Here is a 21,240-nt window from a genome sequence, read left to right as displayed (position 1 = left end):
AAAATAATTTAAACGACAACTTAGAACAGAGAACAGAGATCTTGAAAATTGAAACATTGAGGATCGAAATCCAAAATGAATTCATGAAAAAATCCAAAAATATAGTTGTCTTTACATAGTCATATATTTTTATTAATCTTAGAAAGCGTTACTATTATATATTATAATATAATATTAACCTAGAAGAACAAGAGGCAAACTGTTTTAGTATCTTCTTTATTTATTTAGGCTCTCTTAAGTTTCGATTTAATTTATATATTTATTTTACACTAGCTGTGCGCGGGGTTTCACCCGCGTATAACTTAAAAAAACCACTAAGAGCAGACATAATATTTCAGTATATTATTTATTCGATTTTTGCCGCACCCGAATCTATATAGGGCAACATACAATTGGAATCATACATGAGAAAAACATCATTCCCTTAAATCTATTCCGACATACATGAATGTCTTTATTTATTGTGGCTGCAAAACGATACCTTCACAATAAATTGTGTCCTTTTAAAACTAAAACGTAAATCTGTTTTTTTCTTAATAAGTACTTATTATCAACTAACCGACTATGTGGTTAAATTTTTACCCAGAGAATCGGAATTGCGATTCAAAGTGGAAATGCTGCTAGCAATCTTGCCACAATTCCACGCGGTTACGATTCGTACTATTTTTTTATTTTTATTTGTATTTAGTATTTAATGCTTTAATTCACTTGTCAAACTAACCTACTAAGTACAAATTTAACAAAATCATGAAATATATATGCGGCAACGAAACCAAATACCTACCTAACCTAAAAACTTAAACTTACAAAGTCATTTACAAACCAAAAATAAATACGCATGTATGAGTATTTTCAAACAACCAATTCAACTACCAGTTGTAATAGGATAGCGTGCACAAACGCACATACGAAAATTCTAACAATCATTGTTTTGGGTTCTATTGCGTTGATAAAGGCCCCCGGTAATAGTTTTACTCATTTTTCTTTCATGTACAGACAGCGATCAGTTACAGATTTATTATATGTAATAATAGATTAATGAATTTTGTTACTTATACATGAAAAGTAATAAAGAGGAAGAGACGGATAGGCATAACGCTATGCGACATTTTCTGTCATTTCACTCTACTGTAAGCCGCGTAAAAGAACTTCGTTCCAAAAAAATTATGAAATATCAAGTAAACGTTTTTAAAGTATCGCTTAAAACGAAACCCTTACTTGCTTGTTCTGCCAACAATCTCGAGCCCTTGAACGCACTCTTGTGCAAGTCTGCCTTTAGCGACGGCGTCGATCGACACGCGTCCCATAGCCGTCATTACATCGCGGAAGTTTAAAGCCGCACAATATACCTGGTTTGACCAACTAATTAATTATTTTCATATTAATGTAGTCATATTTTTGGAGCAACAGAAAGTCTCGCGCTGATACACTTGTATATTTTTTAGTCATTCATGCTATTTATTTTATAACATCTGTTGACACAAAATAGCCAACATTTAATGTTCCAAATTAAAGTGTGTAATAATTACATGTATAAGAACATTATCCGGGTTCTTGAAAACTGGATTCTCTTTGATGGGTCCTTCGAGCCACCTTAGTGAAGTCAGATCTCCAATAGTGACGATGTTCACGAAGGCATTATGCGACTGGATTGTATCCAAGTCACCCAAAAGTAAGTGCCGGTACGTTCCCCATTGGCCCTAAGTATGAAAAAAATCTAAGTATATACCATTCTAAAACTTTTTAGGTGGCATATTTTTACCTTACATTACATTAGTACTTAAATATTACTGTTATTGATTTAATAGTACAGAATACGTGTAATTCGTGAATATCTCCTATGACATATAAATCTGGCATTAGTGGTAATTCCTCAATTTAAAATGTAAATTATATTTGTCTAGGAATATAAAAATTGTTATGCACTTACTTCCTGATAAACATTAATAGCCAAATCCATATCCAATTGGTCTTCATAAAATTCTAAATCTGGATTGAATGGTGGTGCCGATGGATCGGCAATTAATAAACCGCAGACAACTTCTCCACCAGGTTCCTTCCTCAGGCAGTTAATGAAACCTAATAGTCCATTTACGTCCTCATCTTGACTATATATAACTATTTTTTGTCCTGTTTCTAGTTCCTCCTTAATTTTATCTATCCAAGCAAAAGTTTGATCAGTCGAGACTATTTTAATGAATTTAGCCGGCTTTGCACCAAATCGTTTTCGGAAGAGAACTATGTATTCAAAACCAGTATTGTGTATGGTAATAATATCGTATTTATCAGAAAAATCTTTTGGATTAATGGCTTCTTTCTCTCGGCTCATGATAAACCCTTTGGGTCGAAGAGCGGCTGACGCATTTTTAAGTACCTACAAAAAAAAGTTATATTTACTACCAAGACTGTGTTACCTTTTCGTTAACCTATCCTAATCGTTTCGAACATAACCTATTTTTCAACTAATATAAGCAATCAAGCTTTGCAAAAAAGACTGAGATTGTTTTTACCCGAGTAATTATTTTTGATTTATAAGAAAGTGAAATTTATTTATTTTATGGTTATTAGTTTACTTGTTTTGTTTTGGTTTTGATATTTAAGATTATATTATATATATTATTTAACTGAAGTGCGATTCTATTAAAACTAACTTCATTAGTCACCCGTGAATTATTGACCACCGACTTCTGCAGATAGAGTTATATTTTGATGCGTGTATGCTTGAAATCTAATAATTATTGTGCTCAATGTCTCATATTACTTTCTGACATTTCAGGATCGTTTTCTGCTTCGGTTGCGATCGGTTTGATCTTACAGATCCTTACTGATCCTTCTATAGTGACAATATAGCTGTCGAGCACATTTTTTTAGGAAAGTATTGCCACCGCTAATCACGAAAAGCTGACTTTTTACCTTTTTGTTATTATTTAACACCAAAGAATTGTATTATATCTATAAGATGTAATGCTTCCTCATTTAATAGTTCATTCGTTTTTGTATTATTTTCAATTTTTCTATTATTTATTTGAACAAGAAATATTATTATTTACAAATATTATTAACAATACTCACTTCAGGTCTCTGAAGTAGATTAGCACCGATTAGTATGAGGATATTGTTTTCTCCAATCAACATTTTATTTTCCACAGGAATATTTGAAGGCATTTCAATAGCATTCTCGGAGATAACAGACAATTCATGTTGCACCAAAGGCAGGTCATTTAAGACGTCTGCGACTTTATCCAGTATAGGTTCGAATCCGTTAGTTTTGTACTCATCATCAACAATTTCAATACTTTTAACTTTATAAGTTTGTATGTTTTCAAGTACAAGCTGGACGTTGCTTCTAAGAATGTCTTCAATCTGAAAATAATTTTATGCGTACGATGTTCGTTATTTCATTAAACATAGTTTTATTATTACCATAGAGCATGACTTATTGTCACTTATTGAGAAAGGATATCGAATATTCGATTCTCGTAACGAATTTGTGTAATAAATGGGAATTTTATATATTATATATAACTATCCAAGAACATGCATTATATTAGTTAATACGCAATTGATAATAACCATAATTTAATCGTAACATTATTTTTTTTACTTATGAGCTAGAATTTTCATGTATATTTGTGTATGTGTCTTTCATTCAAACAATCATGAAGTATAAAGTTTTTTATAGCTTATTTCATTAAAGACTACTTAAAACAGCGGGAAACATTAATTTTTAATTTGTACTTCGATTGAGGGTCACGGGACTAGTGATAAGCATGTCAATTATTGTACCTTCATTTTAGACTTTCCTATGTTGGGAATAAATACGTTCTTTTCCAAAACTGGTACGCCAAGAGGAATTCTTCTTGAAATTGGTGTCGTGTGTAAACCTCGAATTTCCACACCACCAGCCCTACCAGAAAATAAAGAACTAAAGTAATTGCACATAATTATTTAAAATATCTTAAATCTGTATTTTGAAATCTCAAAAAAATACTTTTTATATATTTAAACACACATTTATTTAAAAAATATATCTGAATAAGGTTACCTAATAATATCAACATAAGGATACACTCTAAGCTCAAACGACGGGTTTGCTTGATTTTTGTTCATTTTGGATAAAGCGTCATAATGCATATGTCCATCTATGCTGAGCCTTTCAATCATCGTGGGCACGAATAGTCCTCGGGTATCTTCGCTGATGATTTTCATCTGTAGCAGGCAGTCCATGAAGGTGACCCAGTTTTCGTCCCAAGCCAAACGGCCATGGGTACCCTCCACATTACATCCAAGGACTCCTCGGAAAAGGCCGCTGTGAATGAAATTAATTTAATTTACTGCCTTTTTAAAAATACTAAGAAGCGTATTGTCCACAACTCTACAATCTACAATCTATTGAATACAACTTAACAATCGCTACTAAATTCCGAAACAGCTACTTCCAGAAATATTCTTACAAGATAAGAGGTATATAAGGTAAAGGTATATTATAAAATAATTTACAAATAATTAATCAGTCAAAGTATCTTCTGTGTGTTACGAAGTTAAAAAAAAAAACTTTTCTATAAACAAATTATTATAATAGAACAAAAAATACGTAAGAAATAATAAACTAATATATCTAGGTAGAAATCTTCTAAAATGTTGGTCATGTCTTATCTATACACATATAATAAAAAATGTAACTGATCGCCGTCTGAACATGAAAGATATACGAGTAAAACTATTATCCCCTTCCCTTATTAACGCAATAGAACCTAAAAATAATAATTGTTAGAATTTTTGTCTGTTTGGGCGATGGGTATAGTATAGTTAATAAATAAAAATAAATTAATTAGGTTGTATGGAAGTCTGATTTCAAAGTAAAAATCATGACATGTTTTTTTGGTTATAAAAAAGTATATTACGGCATTTTTTTCATTAGTGAACTTACAATGATAGCTGTAGTTTGCCTTAATATAATTTATAGTGACCTAAATGGGTTGAACCAAAATTTACCAATATTAGAAAGCTGAAGAATTTGTTTGGTTGAACGCGCTACTCTCAGGAACTGCTGATTCGAATTGAAGAATTATTTTAGTTTTTATCGAGATAAACATAAAAGATACATAAAGATAGCCCATTTATCTAGAAAGGCTATTGGCTATATAACACCACGCTACGACTAGTAGGAGCGGAGCAATAACGAAAAATGTTGCAAAACAGGGAAAATTAATTCCTTACGATAGCTTCCATTGCGTGCGCTGCGTAAATGGTTGAAGTTACACAACAATCATGTTTGGAGGAATTTTTGCTCTTCAAAATTTCTAAAAAAATCTATGATAGCATATGTCTATCTTTTAAGATTGACTCACTATAACCTTTTGTATGGTTATCCAATTTGTTTTAAAGTAATGCATTATTTGCGAAGTTATTAGTTTTATATTATAGGTTAGGTAGGTATTTCGTTTCGTAGCCGCATATATATTTTTTTCATTGCTTTGTTAAATTTATACTTAGTCGGTTAGTTAATAATAATGCAAAGTATCGTTTGCAGCCACAATAAATAAAGCACATGGAAAGACATTCAAGTATGTCGGAATAGATTTAATGGAAGGGAATGATGTTTTTATCATGTATGATTCCAATTGTATGTGGCCCTATCTAGATCCGGGTGCAGCAAAAACTGAATAAATACTAATCCCTCGAAAATAAAATTAAAAATGTATATACTGAAATATTATAAGTCTGCTCTTATTGTTTTTTTAGTTATAAGCGGGTGAAACCGTAGGCACTGCTAGTGTTTAGTATTGTTGTGTTCACAACATACAGTCACGACATATATATATTATACATTTTATATATATAAAATGTTTTATATTATATATGTATGTACAACATGTGTATTTTATATTTATATTTGTTAATTGGTTTTGTTTTAATTAAATATTAATATTATTTTATTCATACCACCACCTACCTCACATCCTATCTGTAATTACTTACAAGCATTATTAGGCAGTATACACGTTTTGTATTTTTCACTTTGTGGTGTGATGTACAATAAAGTATTAAAAGTAAAGTAAAGTAACATAGGAACATCTTCGTTCACATAGTTGGTGGTGCAATGACGTAAGTTTGTAAGGTATGGTAAAAATTTCTTACAATGCCAATGTGCGATGGTGACCATTTATCATCACGTTGCCGATTTGCGTGTTCGTCTACCTGTTTGATAGCATAATTAAGAAAAAAATAAAAAGGATGGAAGTAAAAACTTGAAACTGTTAAATACATTTGTCCAATTTCCACATCTATTGGCACTCCAAGTAGTTATTTTATTATATAGCTTTTTAGGCTAAGGCCTCCTCTCCCTTTTGAGGAGAAGGTTTGGAGCTTATTCCACCACGCTGCTCCAATGCGGGATGGTAGAATACACATGTGGCATAATTTCAATGAAATTAGACACATGCAGGTTTCCACACGATGTATTCATGGTATTTATTCATCAAAATATACAGAATGTCGCAAACTCGGTACAAAATATTACTTATGTAGTGATATTAAACCTCCTTAGTTTGTATTATTTTATAAGTAATTAATTAATGTTATATGTCACTTATGTACTTTTATTTCGTAGTAAACTATCCATACGAGGTTTTATCTTATAACAACCTAATATCGCTTAATTTATATAAATAATAGTTAAAATACACTTTCATTACCTGTACACTTTTACACACATACACTGTTAGTATTTACATAAATTTCAAATATTCTGCCGAACCGATCCGTCAAAAAACAGCAAAGGTCTTAGCCCAGCAGTGGGACATTAACAGGTTGTTACAGTACTGTTACTGTATAAAAACAAATCGACACATAAAACGCGATCTATCTTTTTTTAAACTAATTTCATTTAGTTCACACATCAACTGTATAAAATAGAAAGAGACAGTAATAAAGAGAAAGGAGAGAAAAGGTCGCTCAGAGTAGGCCTAACGCTTTTTCGATATGTAACAATTTTTGCAATTTCACTCTACTGTAAGCTGCGTAAAAGAACTTCGTTCCAAAAATATTTGTACAGCTCAATTCTTTCAAGTGATTTGATTTTAACCGTTAATAATGTGAATGGTATAACATACTTTCGAAACTTAAATGGTTGTTTGTATAACTAATCTCTTTAACTTTCTTCAAGTATTTCAAGGTATATATTTTTTCTCGCTGGAAAAACTTCTCTGCAACCAATGAACTAATACAACTCGGTAGAAATCTTCTAAAATGTTGGTCATTTCAAATTCCTGATATTCTTTGCATTTGCAAATTGCATTGCCAACTTCGTAATCAGTTTGTTTAAAATTTTACAATATAACGTTATAAAAAAACATGAATCTGAATTCCTGCAAATATTAGTTTGGTAGAATCTATGAACATACCAAATTTTTTGTGACAAGACCAATATAATTTGAAAAATAATGATAATAAGCTGCCGTCACCTGTATTGATAGCCTCTTAGACGTAGCTCCTTGTAGAAGTCTTTTGTGAGTAGAAGTTTTTCATTACATGCCGTGGATTCGGAAGGAAGCGCACAGTAATCTTGTCCAATGTTCTTCTTAGCGTATATACGTCCGGTTACAACGGATGCACCGCTTTCAACGACCTGTTGAAGATTACATTTTTAGTTATAATTATCATTTTTCTACTGCTTTCAAAGAGATTTCTGTTGTTATTGTAGTCTATATTTATCAACTGCCTCGTTGGTCTAGTGGCTAACTAACTTAACGTGCTTTCCGTGCCTCGAAAAGCACGTAAAGCCGTTGGTCCTGCGCCTGAACTCTTTTCCGTCGTTTCGGATTGTCATCCCATCGGATTATGAAAGCTAGGGAATAGAGAGTGCACCTGTGTTTGCGCACACACTTGTGCACTATAATATGTCCTGCGCAGTTGGCTAATCTCTCTTGAGATTGGCCGCCGTGGCCGAAATCGGTGTGAAGGACCTTATCATTCTTATACATATTTTTTTTTTAAATATAATAACCTCAAACTGTCCAGTTCCTCTTTGGATCATAACAATGAACTCCAATTTTCCTCTTTTAGGGATATTAGTAGCTCTTAGGAATCGAATGTTTTCGAAAACCACGGACACTTCCGTAAATAGCTGTCCCATCATCCCAGCAAGACTCTCCCACACCATCAGTATGTAACCAGTAGCTGGGTACAAGTTACGACCTACGACGGAAATGATTCAACAGTTAGATGATGAAAAAAAATTATTTTGAATTATGTGACTATTATAATATGATAAAGAATATGATCAAAGGTAAAACTTATTATTATGAATGAATAAGAACACAAGTTAGCATCATTCTTTAAATGTAAAATAATGAAAGCTTTACGCTACACTAACACGAAAAACAACGTCCAAACAAAAGAAGAATCTAAAAATAGTTGTTTAATCATTTCAATTATAATATTTAAATAAATTGATGGTTTAAATTTCGGCTAGTGCTCATTAAATCAACACAAAATGAGTCATACCATCAATGACGTGACCGACCATATAATCGTAGACTTCATGAGTAATGGACACTTTCACTGTTCTCTCACCAGACTTCATCTTGTTTTGGTTATCATATGACGTCACGTACCTGATGTGAATACCAACGAATTTACAATTATGATTATGACATGGTTCTAGCATTCCGATGATTACAAACATCAGCAATCTTCTGCTTTTACTATAACTTTAGTTTGTATCTATATTCTTAGAAAACTTCTGTGACTCTGGTGACATAGATATGTGCGTGCGAAACTAGCGTATTTGTATGTATGTGATTGTGTGTAGCCATAACCTCCGTGTGTATATAGCTGGACCTGTAGTTGTAAGCCTGTATGTCTTAATTCACATCAAGACTGGCCTTATTTACATAGGTAACAGATGATAATAAGATAAACATTTTTGCTACTTGCTTTGGTTTTATAATTATTATATATGTACATGACCATAAAAGCAACCATAAATTGTTTGTTTTTCATATAAAAATAAATGAAATCATAAGATTTTAGTGATAGAATCAATTTGTATTAGTTTCTATATTTTGGGTCTTATTAGGAATACTATCGCCCGAGCCAATCATATAAACTAACCCATAAAATTGGTTCTACAATTGTTTCCTTGCATCATTTTTCGCAGATTAAAACAAGATATTTTTTATTATTAAAGGCTCATTAAGCAAGCACTCTTGATGTTAAATTTTACCAACTTCCTTTTTTCAAACATTTTAGATATTTTCTAAGTATGTGTTCAATGAAAAATGTTTTTCATCTACATTGGTGATATATTAAGCATTATCATATATTCTTAAAAGCTTAAACTCACCAGTCCTCACTGTGTTCCCATTCTACGAGGTGTGAAAGCATGGGAGTTCCTTGCGAAACGGGAAAATTTACAGTCGGGTAAATGTTAGCTAGGTGCGGGTTCAATCCAGCTTTGTACAACCTGAAAATTTGGTACTCTATTTTGAATATTCAACATATTTAACTACTTTTACTGAAAATAGTATTACGTATCGTATCGTATATTTACTGTATGACGAAATATTGATGTTTGATGGTAGAATAAGTATCTATATTCGGTGGTACATGCTACAGAATTCTTACTATTATTTAAAATCCATTAAAAGACGAATCCTGAAAAAATATTACTTACTCGCCCAGAGCCGTGAAGAGAACCTCTACGTTGTCCTGTTTACTCTCATAACAAGTAACGTTGATGACATCCTTCTTAAGAGATCGACGTAAAATTGCCTGCAGGAGGCCATTTGGGGCTATTTCTATTGTGATCGCATTTGCAGGGATTAAATGAGTTGCCGCCTCGAAGAATACTGGACTCTAATAAAAAATTATACGCTTAGCGCAATTGGGTGTATAATATCCAATAATGATTTAAGATTTTGTATAACCACAATTGAATTTATATTTAAGATTTGCAATGTGTTAAATAAGAGTGCCATCACATACGATATACGCTACTAAATATGAGAGTCAAACTCATCGCCGTAAGGTCATTTGAATTTATGATAAGAGTAAAATAAATATGTTTATAAACAAAGTGTTGCGAATGGTTTCGATTTCGTTGCGAATGGTTTCGGTTTGCGAATTCACCTTCAGTTTTGTGATGTTTTGCACTTACCAGTAAATTGTTGGTATGGTATTCAGCGGAAGACAACTCAGCCTTGGGATCTTTCCACGATGCCTGCTGAATAGAAGTGGAAAACCAGCGTTCTGAACGCTGTTTCGGAGCTGGAATTACTTCCTTCAAATATTTAAGAAGTATTGGTCCTGTTTGGAAATTGAAATTAGAAAGGTATGTTTATTTTTATTTTGAAATGTGTAGCCTGTTTAACATATATAAATCAAATAAATTATTATTGTTATTAAATATACAAACACACCAGCTTTAGCGATGTATCGCGAATGGTAGGCGATATTATAGCAAGTTACATCTTCGACATAGATTCCTTGCGCTAATAATTTGGCGACAAAAGTCCTCATCGTATTCGCTGGGCCAGTAATGATACTGGAATCAGGTCCATTTTGGCATGCCACTTCAAGTTCAGGTGGAAGTAATGTATTTATCTGTTTTTATAAACAAAAACTGAGTAATTTTATACAATAGAATAGTCATCAACGACAACTTATCCAAATAAAATTGTTTGTGTATATGTAAAGTATGTAATAAGTCAATTGTAAAATTATATAGAAATAAAGTACCTGAATCTCTAAATACCGGGTCCGATTAAAATATTTTTAAAAGCTTAACAATAAAAATTGAGGTATTTAATTAACGTCCCAGCTGTAACTTACATCATTATATCCAAGACCCACAACAGCCATAGATCCTTTAATGTTTGGAGTTTCGATGGAAGCCAAACCTATATAATATGCAGAGAGAATCATCTGTTCCACTGTTAAACAGCCATCTGCGTAAGCGCAACCTAATTCACCAACACTGTGTCCTAAAATAACGAAATAAAATAATTACTAACCTGTTTCTTTAAAGCCAAAAACATTATAATACTTTAGTAAAAAGGTTAAGCAAGTCAGTATTATTACACTAAAAAAATACTTAACTTAATGACATACTCTGATGATTTGGTCGAAGCGATGTACTAGGACATCGCAAAGGCCCTCAACGACACCTCGAAGGCCCACTACAATGTTGTTATGGGAGACTTTAATGCTAAAGTGGGAGTACAAGATAGCGGTGAATCAAAAGTCAGACCTTACGGCTTGGGCTGCAGAAATCACAGGGGGCAAATGCTGGTAAACTTTCTCGAAGCGCAGGGGCTCTTTTTGATGAATTCTTTCTTTCAAAAGAAGCCTCAGAGGAGGTCGACCTGGCGAAGCCCCGATAACGTGACAAGGAATGAGATAGACTTTATCATTTCGAATAAAAGGCACATATTTAGAGATGTTACAGTGATCAACAGGTTTAATACCGGAAGTGATCACCGCTTGGTTCGAGGCACTCTAAATATCAACTTAAAAGCCGAAAGATCGAGAATGATGAGGTCTACTCTCCGACCTACCATGCTCCAAGCTGCTCAAGGCTCCGAAAAGTTCCAAATGGAACTTCAAAATCAATTCACCGCGTTGGAAACCATAAGCAACATTGATGAGAGAACCGACACGCTGGTCAAAATACTGCAAAACACATCCCGCAAGTGTTTTCCGCCACAGAGAAGAGACAACGCACCAAAACTCTCTGCTGAGACACTCGAGCTCATGAGAAAACGACGAGAACTACCATCGTTTTTGTCAGATAAGGCCTTAAACCGAACAATAAAAACGCTGACGCGACGCGATCTCCGACGCTCCAATACCCGTGCCATCAAGGCTGCGATTGAGCAAAATCGGGGATCGAAAGTGTTCGCTCGCAAGTTTGGGAGGCCGCGTCTGACAAAACTTAAAACTGAAAATGGTGGGGTCGTTACCTCTAGGCCTGAGATTGTCGGAGAAGTAGAGAGGTTTTATGGGCAGTTGTTCTCTTCATGATCGGATAAACCCGTGGGAATCAGTATTGATGACCAGCGCGCCCCTCTTATGCGCCATTACTCCGAGGAGCTCCCGGTCGTTGACCAAGGCGAGATTAGGGCGGCTCTAGAACAGCTTAAAAACAACAAAGCCCCGGGAGATGACGGAATCACAACAGAGTTGCTTAAGGCAGGCGGGACTCCGGTCCTGAAAGAGCTAGCAAGCCTCTTTAATTCCGTCATCCAACATGGCAAGACCCCGGAAACGTGGAGCGGGAGTGAGGTGGTACTGTTTTTCAAGAAAGGTGATAAAACCCTCTTGAAAAACTACAGACCAATCTCCCTCCTGAGTCACGTGTATAAGCTGTTCTCAAGAGTCGTCACGAACCATCTCGCCAGACGACTTGACGAGTTCCAGCCCCCAGAGCAAGCCGGCTTTCGATCAGGCTACAGCACCGTGGACCACATCCATACTGTTCGGCAGATTGTACAGAAGACAGAAGAGTACAATCAGCCGCTGTGTATGGCATTTGTGGACTACGAGAAAGCCTTCGACTCAATCGAAACCTGGGCAGTGCTCGACTCGTTGCAGAAATCGACTGGAGATATATCGAGATACTGAGATGTCTGTACAACGCCGCTACAATGACTGTCCACATCCAGGACTGTAAGACGAAGGCGATCCAACTGCGCAAAGGGGTGAGACAGGGGGATGTAATATCCCCGAAACTGTTCACCAACGCGTTGGAAGACGTTTTCAATACGCTGGATTGGACTGAGTATGGAGTCAATGTAAACGGCAAGTACATCTCACACCTTCGATTTGCCGACGATATCGTCATCATAGCAGAGTCGCTGGAACAACTCACCGAAATGCTGCGTAGCCTAGGCGAGTCTTCCCGGTGTGTCGGTCTCGGTATAAACTTGGACAAGACCAAGGTCATGTTCAATAGGCATGTCATGCCGGGACCGATATACGTCGAGGGGAAACCTCTCGCAGTTGTTAGTGAATATACCTACCTAGGACAGATAATACAAGTCGGTAGGAACAACTTCGAGAAGGAAGCCGATCGAATAATTCGCTTGGGATGGGCAGCATATCAACCATGGCAACCTTCGTCAAGTCCTCCAGTCGTCTATACCGCAATGTTTGAAGACGAAGGTTTTCAACCAATGCGTCTTACCTGCCATGACATACGGTACCGAAACGTGGACACTAACTGCGGGACTAGTCCACAAATTCAAAGTCGCTCAGCGTGCTATGGAGCGAGCTATGCTCGGAGTATCTTTGAAGGATAAGATCAGAAATGAGATTATTTGGAAAAGAACCGGAGTCACCGACATAGCTTGCAAAATTAGCAGGCTGAAGTGGCAGTGGGCTGGTCACGTATGTCGTAGGACCGATGGCCGTTGGAGCAGACGAGTCCTAGAGTGGAGACCGCGAATCGGCAAGCTACTACCTACTGGTGGTAGGGCTTTGTGCAAGCTCGTCTGGGTAGGTACCACCCACTCATCAGATATTCTACCGCAAAACAGCAATACTTGATATTGTTGTGTTCCGGTTTGAAGGGTGAGTGAGCCAGTGTAATTACAGGCACAAGGGACATAAAATCTTAGTTCCCAAGGTTGGTGGCGCATTGGATATGTAAGTGATGGTTGACATTTCTTACAATGCTAATGTCTAAGAGCGTTGGTGACCACTTACCATCAGGTGGCCCATATGCTCGTCCGCCTTCCTATTCTATAAAAAAAAAAAAAAAAAGCGCAGCGTAGGGCGCCCTCCAGCCAGGTGGACCAACTGGATGCGGAAGGCGGAGGACAGGGAGCTTTGGCGCACCTTGGGAGAGGCCTATGTTCAGCAGTGGACAACGATTGGCTGTTGATTGATTGATTGATTGATTGATGATATTTATGATTATAACATATAGTTAATATTTTATCCATATACCCTATCCCCAAGGTGATAAAGCTTATATTTTTTTCCCTTATCGCAGAATTCCAGTATTCTCACCAACGATGAAGTCTGGTTCAATCCCCACAGCTTTAAGGACATCCGTAAGACCAATTTGTACAGCGGCGATACCAATGAAGGAGTTTATGATGTTGTCGTTTGTCTTAACTGGATTCATTATGAGCTTCGTCAAGTTTATGCCTTTAGGCTCCAGAGCCTTGTGGCACCTGGGGATTTTTTAAATTTTTTAAGCATTATTAGTGAGGTTGACGCGAATGGAAATATTCGTTACGTTTTACACAAGTACTTTTTATTGTAGCTATTTTTTATTTGGATTCAGTATTTTTAAGGTCCTGCATATCTTAAATACGAATTTAAAATCATTTTTTATATTGCTTTTGTTCTTACTTGGAAATAGCTGTTGCAAATACTGGGACCTTCATGAGCTGTGAAGCTATTCCTGCCCACTGAGAATCCATACCCGAGTATAAAAAGCACACTGGTAGATGGGCACCGGATAAGTATTGGATGCTCCGAGCTAGTGATACGCTCTTAGTTGGTGTCGACCCTGAGTATGAATAAGTTAATTAAAACAAAATTAGATAAAAACGGCTCTGAAGTTTGAATTCAAATTCAATAATTCAAAATAGCTTCAAAAATACTACTTTTTTTTTAATTTTTACAAAACGAGTGATCGCAGATTTTTAACGAAACGGATGGTTAATTATTGTTAGTTTCTTAAATAACATTAAATTCTAGATGAAATCTTTACCCAATAAAGTGTATCCTCTAACACCATGGCCACTGATATTCTCATCATGTATCGCGTGTAAAAGTCCAACAAGTTCAACGTCAACAGTTTTCGACTCAAGGTCATCTAGAATCTTAGCCACAGCGGATTCAGTGCGACCCGATACGCAGACCAATCGAGGTAAATCATCTGATGGTAGTCCACCGTTAACCTAGTTATAAAATAGTAAATTAATTAATTAGCTTCAGGATTTAAAATAGATGCATAAATGATATCTTATAAAACTAATTTTGACATGACAACTGGCAAGCTTAAAAGACAATACTTAAAAGAAGAAGTACAGGATTAGGAACGATTGTATTTACACACCAGTTATATACACATATAATAAAAATGTAACTAATCGCTGTCTGTACAAGGAAGATATTTAAGTGAACCTATTATCAAGGGCATTTATCAACGCAATAGAACCCAAACAATGATTGTTAGAAATGTTAATCTGTGCGTTTCGGTGCGCTAATCTTAGAAATGACTTAATCGGATTTGAGTGCAGTTTTTACTAGTGTTTTGTGGCTAACTTCACATATAATTTAGTGGTTACTGTATTTCAATCGGTTTATAAATAATAAAGTTATGTCAATATAAAGAATCTAAAATATACAGGAACATGATATAAACTAAGCAGAGCTCGTACTATGCACAACAGCCAACTGAATGAACTGAAAGAAAAAAAGTGTATATAGTATTATATACACTTTTTTTCTTTTGTAAATACATACTTATATAGATAATTACACCCAGGGCAAACAGACATGAAATGTTTGTCCTGGGTGGGTTTACTGGTGGTAGGTCTTTGTGCAAGCTCGTCTGTGTAGGTGCCACCCACTCATCAGATACTCTACCGCAAAACAGCAGTACTTGGTATTGTTGTGTTCCAGTTTGAAGTGTGAGTGAGCCAGTGTAATTACAGGCACAAGGGACACAACATCTTAGTTCCCAAGGTTAGTGGCGCACTGGCGATGTAAGCAATGGTTAAAATTTCTTACAATGCCAATGTTTATGGTCGTTGGTGACCACTTACCATCAGGTGGCCAATATGCTCATATAAGTACTTATCAACTACACCAACCGGCTCGTCAAATTGAATTAAATCTTTTGATTGAATTTGCTTATATTTAATTAGTAGTAATAGTAACATACTGTGAATATCCCACTGTTGGGCTAAGGCCTCCTCTCCCTTTTTGACAAGAAGGTTAGGAGCTTATTCTACCACGCTGCTCCAATGCGGGTGCAACTAATTACTTAACTTAATTAAAAAAATAGCAATCCCCGTTTTAACGAATTTACTAATATTTTAATATTATTTGAATAAATTACCTTCAATTAAACAAAGTTTATGATGGGAATTTGTCACAAATACGGCTATTGGACTAACAAGGATGACAAGGTTCGAACCTGGGACTTGCGTGCGGCTCTTAAGCTATTGGTTTTTATATGATTTTGTATGGTCTTTATATTTTTGTATTTTAAAGAACGTTTGGTTAGTATTATAAATAAAATAATTCTTTGATTGAGTTTAATGACTAAATGGAAGGTGCCATATACAGTTCATGCTCTATCGTTTGGCATGGTCAAAAATTCGGCACTGGTCCTACCTCCAGAAGGGCTCACGCAGTACTGAATTCGTACGCCCAACGCATCGCATTTAGTATCATTAGGTAGGCAAAGTATGAACGCTTTTTCGTTATGCGGCATGACTTTCGGTCGCTGCCATTTCACTCTACTGGAACCCGCGTAAAAGACCTTCGTTTCGAAAACGAAACGAAACGCAAACGAAATCTGTGAGATACTCGCTCTAGTCTTCCGTCATGTGATTTACTTATCTTCGCAATTAAAAATAACTAACCTTCGATCTCGCGATATTCTTAAGTAAAACGTGGGCGTTGGCACCTCCAAAGCCGAAGCTGTTAATACCGGCCAACCCACTACCCCACGGTTGCTTTTCCGTTACCACCTTGAGTTTCCCCTCCTTGAGGGCTGGTACCCCTTCTTTTGGATTCTTATAATTAATATTTGGAGGAATATACCCTGTTGTATACGCGATGCAGAGCTGAAAGAATATTATTGCATTAGATCATAATAGGGATATTATTTTATATGTTTCTAAATAAAGAAAAACAACAATTTAAACTATTCGTTAAACTTACTCCTAGCACAAACTTAATGCTTAGCTGTAGGAAAATCAATATTATTGACTGTAGCGGGAGGACGTTTAATTCTATTAAAAGAATAGCAATACTACAAAATCTAACTTCATACTATAATAATTAGTTCTTACCTTTGCAATAGAACAAAGACCTGAAGTTGGTTCACTGTGTCCCATATTAGACTTAACAGATCCTATCATAAGAGGCTCAGATCTTCCAGTACAGAAAATGTCACCAATAACGTTAAGCTCTACGGGGTCTCCTACCTTCGTACCTGTTAAAAAAGACTCCTTGGTTGAATTATTTGTTAAAAATTTTAATGTTAATTACGCAACATATACCTATTTTACCTATAAAATATTAAACTTATTATGTACTGAAATGTCTTTCCCCTAACACCATATCTTTCTAATTTGTCAAAAAATTCAAATTAATATATAAAATTTACATACCCGTTCCATGTGCTTCTAAATATTCGAGAGAGCTGGGTGGAATAGAACACTCTTCATAAAATTCCCTGACCAATACCTTCTGCATGTCACCAGAAGGGTAGGAGATACCATGTTCCTTATACCCATCACAATTAGTCTTAGCGTGAACAATTTGAGCATAGACTCTGAGGAAAGATTTAAGCAATTAGTTATACAAACTTCTAATCATAATATTCATTATTATTGTGATTGTATTTGGCGTATTCTTCTGGTTCTTTTTGAATATAATAGGTCTACTTGTTAGGTTCTTCCATATTTGTTTCGCAAATGTTTTATGATCCAAAAATTATTTCTTGATGGTGAAGATATATAACATAGTGTATAGTCAGAAAAAAGCAATATTTTGCTATAGTAATAAAGTTCATGTAGATCAAATTCAATAGGACGAAAAAGATCTTATATTACCTTCTTGAATCTTTAGCCTTCTGCAATAAACAAACGACAATGGCTTCGGATCGAGCATAACCATTTGCACTGTTGTCGAAACTCTTACATATTCCATCAGGTGATATTGCGCCCAGTCTAAAATATTAAGTTTTTTTTATTACTGTATAACGTTGATTTTTCGAATTATGTTTATATATAAAATTTAATATCAATTAAAACTTAAAAAAAATATTTGAGGCATATCAATGATGCTACTAATAACATTATATGAAAAAGTTCAAATAATTTTCAAAAATGACTATTTTATTACTTACCTAAATAAATGCATAGAGACGTAGGGATGGAGGCATAAATTCGATCCTCCAACAATAGCTGTATCACAATAGCCATCACGTATAGCTTTGAACGCATGTTCCATGGCATAAAGGGAACTTGAGCAACCTGAGTCTATAGTGTAGGACGGACCGTTGACTCCAAGCCATTTGGATATACGGTTAGCAAACATGGCTCGGGAGCAGCTACAGATGAAATTACTTTAAATTATTTTTTGGAATATAAAAATAATTATTTATAAAATATTTGGGAAAGTATTATGTATGTCACATAAAGCTAATTGAATCTGAAAATAATAGCTAATCTAAATATTTTAAGTAAGATAATTTTTCAATTCATCAATTGCAGGATATTTACTTAAAAAAATAATAGGCGAACAAGAATTATTTCAGGCAAATTATTTAGTTTTTTTTTTTTATATTTGCCGGGAGGGCAAATGACTCTACTCCACCTGATGGTAAGTGGTAGTAGAGTCCAAACGCGACGACGGCCAGTACAGACGGGAAAAACGTTCTGCACTAGCCGCATTCGCCTTGCCGGCCTGCAAGATGCCTCTTCACGCCTCGTTTGAAGGAACCCGGGTTGTAAGAGGAGGGGAACACGTGAGCTCGTAAGGAATTCCATTTTTTGGAAGTGCGACAAAGAAAGGAGTTGCCAAATTTCTTTGTTCGCGATGGAATTGATGTCACAGTTAGGCGGTGACATCGAGAATCAGGTCGCGTGGACTTAAGAAGGAACCCCTTCCTTCTTAAGTCCACGCAGGAATTAGAGAGAATAATTCCTCAGAGCACTCGCCGTGATACAGTCGATAGAAAGCGCTCAGTGCTGCTATCTCACGACGCAACTGTAAAGGTTCAAGGGTGTTTGTGACCTTTACGTCGCCAATAATGCGTACGGCACGTCGATACAAACATCATGATTTCTCCTACTTTCTATTCAATTGAAATCGATTAAAATATTCATTACAATATGGATCAATAGGTTGACTGATTTTAAAGTTAGATAATTATTGAACCATAACTATATGAACAAGAAATACTACACTGAGCCATTTGAGGACTTGTTCTTGATTGTACTGACTTACCCTGAATAGCCGAACTCATTGACCTGCATTTTTTCATACCACCATGTATTCTCAGACTCGGTGAAGCTAGAACCAATGAACACACCAGTCTTAGTGTTCCGCAGTTCCTTTGGATTCAAACCTAATGATAAATACATGTGTTAGGATTGAATACTCATTTGTACGTTAATTCACGAATACATAATATGAACATAGCACGACACGACACAATTTAAAATTGTCATTTTAAGCACGAATTAAATTTTGATTTGTTAAATTTTTGATATTGTCTTGTTCTACTAATTTAAGGAAACATCATAAAGAAGTCTGCACGTATCCAAAGATATTATGACATGTTTATTACAGCAGTCCAGCAGTGTGATGAAATAGTCTTTGAGACTGTAACAGAAATGAAAGTTCGATACCCAGAAATTAGATGCCAATTGCGAGTATATTTTGCTATTAAATGAGATTCCCTGAATTGGCGATAATTCGACAAAATAAAATTACTATATCAAAAATTGTAACAACAAAATACATAAAGCACTATCCGAAAGTTCATAATAACTGTAATTAGTAATTATATTTTCGTTTGTTCCGTCATATCCTGACTGTAAAAAATAGTCGTAATTACCTATTAAAAATAATAATGGTCTTACTGCTGGCTTAAGGACTCTTTCTTTTTGAAAAGAAGTCTAAGAACATATTCTGCACAGCTGTTCAAATTCGGACTGTTGGAACATATGTGGCAGACTTCCTTACAAGTTTTTCTACACCACATAACACAAGACCAAATATAAACATAAATTAAGTTTTGTTCACGTTGTAAACTCATCTCTCATCTCAACTCACGTTCAGGAAATTCAGTGATATTCACAGTATATAAATGCAGTTCACCTTCCCAAATATATGGAATATTAATATAATATGTAAGCCCAACGTGAGTAAGGTAAATCATCCTGTTACGATTTACACTTAGGTTTAAATTCTGAAAATGCTAAAACATAAATTACCAGCGTCGATGACAGCTTCATATGTTTTCTCCATAATGATTCTACACATAGGGTCTATGGTGTGCGACTCCTTGTAGTGCACTCCAAAAAAGGATGCGTCAAATTTCTTAATATAGTTGATTTTGCCGGTACGCTGTGGGATCTCAGGGTGAGCCAGTTTCCAACGACGACTGTCGTCTGATACAAGGTCCACCTAAAAACAATCATAAATTAAACACCTTATTTTATAGGCATTGCAGACTTTGACAAGTTATTTCAAATCAATACATCAAGAGTCGTTCGTTATGACAGTTACAAGTGCTGCTTTATTTGGTAATAAATCTTTAAAGTTCTAAATTATTATACAACGATACCTTTTTAAACAAATTTTCTTGCAAGTGAATAATAGAGTCCGAATCAGGAAAGTTTCCAGATATGCCCGTGATGACGACTTCTTCTCCAGATTCTGATTGCGACAGGCAGTACCCCGAAGTTAGCCTATCTTCTGGGACGGTTGTGGGTGCCATCGCCTTAAATATTTCATTGGATTAAAATCAAAATATCTTTAATTCAAGCCGGCTCTCATAGCCTTTTTGAATCGACATGTCACATTATTAAATTAAATGTAATCCTACCGGTTCAAAATTTAGTAGAAAATGGTAAAATATATTTTATTCAAAATAATATATACAAATTTTATTTGATAAACCACCAATAGTTATCGCATCTAGTATATTTGAGATTGAAAAATATGTGTGTGGTTTTTATATACTAATTAATATACTCTATATTGCCTAAATAATACTTTTAAAGAATTTACCTATTATAATTAACATACATTAGTTGAAAACAATATAAGTATCACTTATTATTTGACTTGTAATTATTTAACTTGCTAATAATTTCCAATTTTTCTAGGCTGAATTTTTCAAGCACGAGCTGCTTTTTGGAACAATAATATTTTTTAATTGCATGTGTTCAAATTGTATCTAAATCAAAATCAGTCACGACCAAATTTCGTTGGTGCCCTACTCTTACTTGGTGTACTGTAATTTAGCAG

At 35.1% G+C, this 21,240-nt stretch overlaps 1 protein-coding gene across 1 annotated transcript in view; it reads right to left on the bottom strand.

Moving 5' to 3' along the window:
* LOC126775685 (fatty acid synthase-like) overlaps positions 1-20,707 on the bottom strand; it is a 28,942-nt gene extending 8,235 nt beyond the window's left edge. The window contains exons 1-25 of the mRNA XM_050497748.1: positions 20,555-20,707; positions 20,202-20,394; positions 19,210-19,330; positions 18,107-18,310; positions 17,811-17,927; positions 17,367-17,530; positions 17,046-17,188; positions 16,614-16,817; positions 14,729-14,918; positions 14,365-14,524; positions 14,017-14,183; positions 10,837-10,988; positions 10,425-10,608; positions 10,163-10,311; positions 9,680-9,861; positions 9,350-9,469; positions 8,509-8,618; positions 8,009-8,199; positions 7,467-7,630; positions 4,046-4,309; positions 3,787-3,907; positions 3,073-3,363; positions 1,931-2,374; positions 1,530-1,700; positions 1,219-1,349 (exon numbers count right to left, since the gene is read on the bottom strand). Coding sequence (XP_050353705.1) covers positions 1,219-1,349; positions 1,530-1,700; positions 1,931-2,374; positions 3,073-3,363; positions 3,787-3,907; positions 4,046-4,309; positions 7,467-7,630; positions 8,009-8,199; positions 8,509-8,618; positions 9,350-9,469; positions 9,680-9,861; positions 10,163-10,311; positions 10,425-10,608; positions 10,837-10,988; positions 14,017-14,183; positions 14,365-14,524; positions 14,729-14,918; positions 16,614-16,817; positions 17,046-17,188; positions 17,367-17,530; positions 17,811-17,927; positions 18,107-18,310; positions 19,210-19,330; positions 20,202-20,394; positions 20,555-20,707 — 4,490 coding nt within the window. The remainder of the gene's footprint in view (positions 1-1,218; positions 1,350-1,529; positions 1,701-1,930; positions 2,375-3,072; positions 3,364-3,786; positions 3,908-4,045; positions 4,310-7,466; positions 7,631-8,008; positions 8,200-8,508; positions 8,619-9,349; positions 9,470-9,679; positions 9,862-10,162; positions 10,312-10,424; positions 10,609-10,836; positions 10,989-14,016; positions 14,184-14,364; positions 14,525-14,728; positions 14,919-16,613; positions 16,818-17,045; positions 17,189-17,366; positions 17,531-17,810; positions 17,928-18,106; positions 18,311-19,209; positions 19,331-20,201; positions 20,395-20,554) is intronic.
* Positions 20,708-21,240: the final 533 nt, after the last annotated feature.

Source organism: Nymphalis io, chromosome 18 (assembly GCF_905147045.1).
Source record: "Nymphalis io chromosome 18, ilAglIoxx1.1, whole genome shotgun sequence".
In the NCBI taxonomy this organism is placed as follows: Eukaryota; Metazoa; Arthropoda; class Insecta; order Lepidoptera; family Nymphalidae; genus Nymphalis; species Nymphalis io.
Note: the sequence above shows the minus strand (reverse complement) of the source record. Positions and strands in the feature narration are given on the sequence as shown.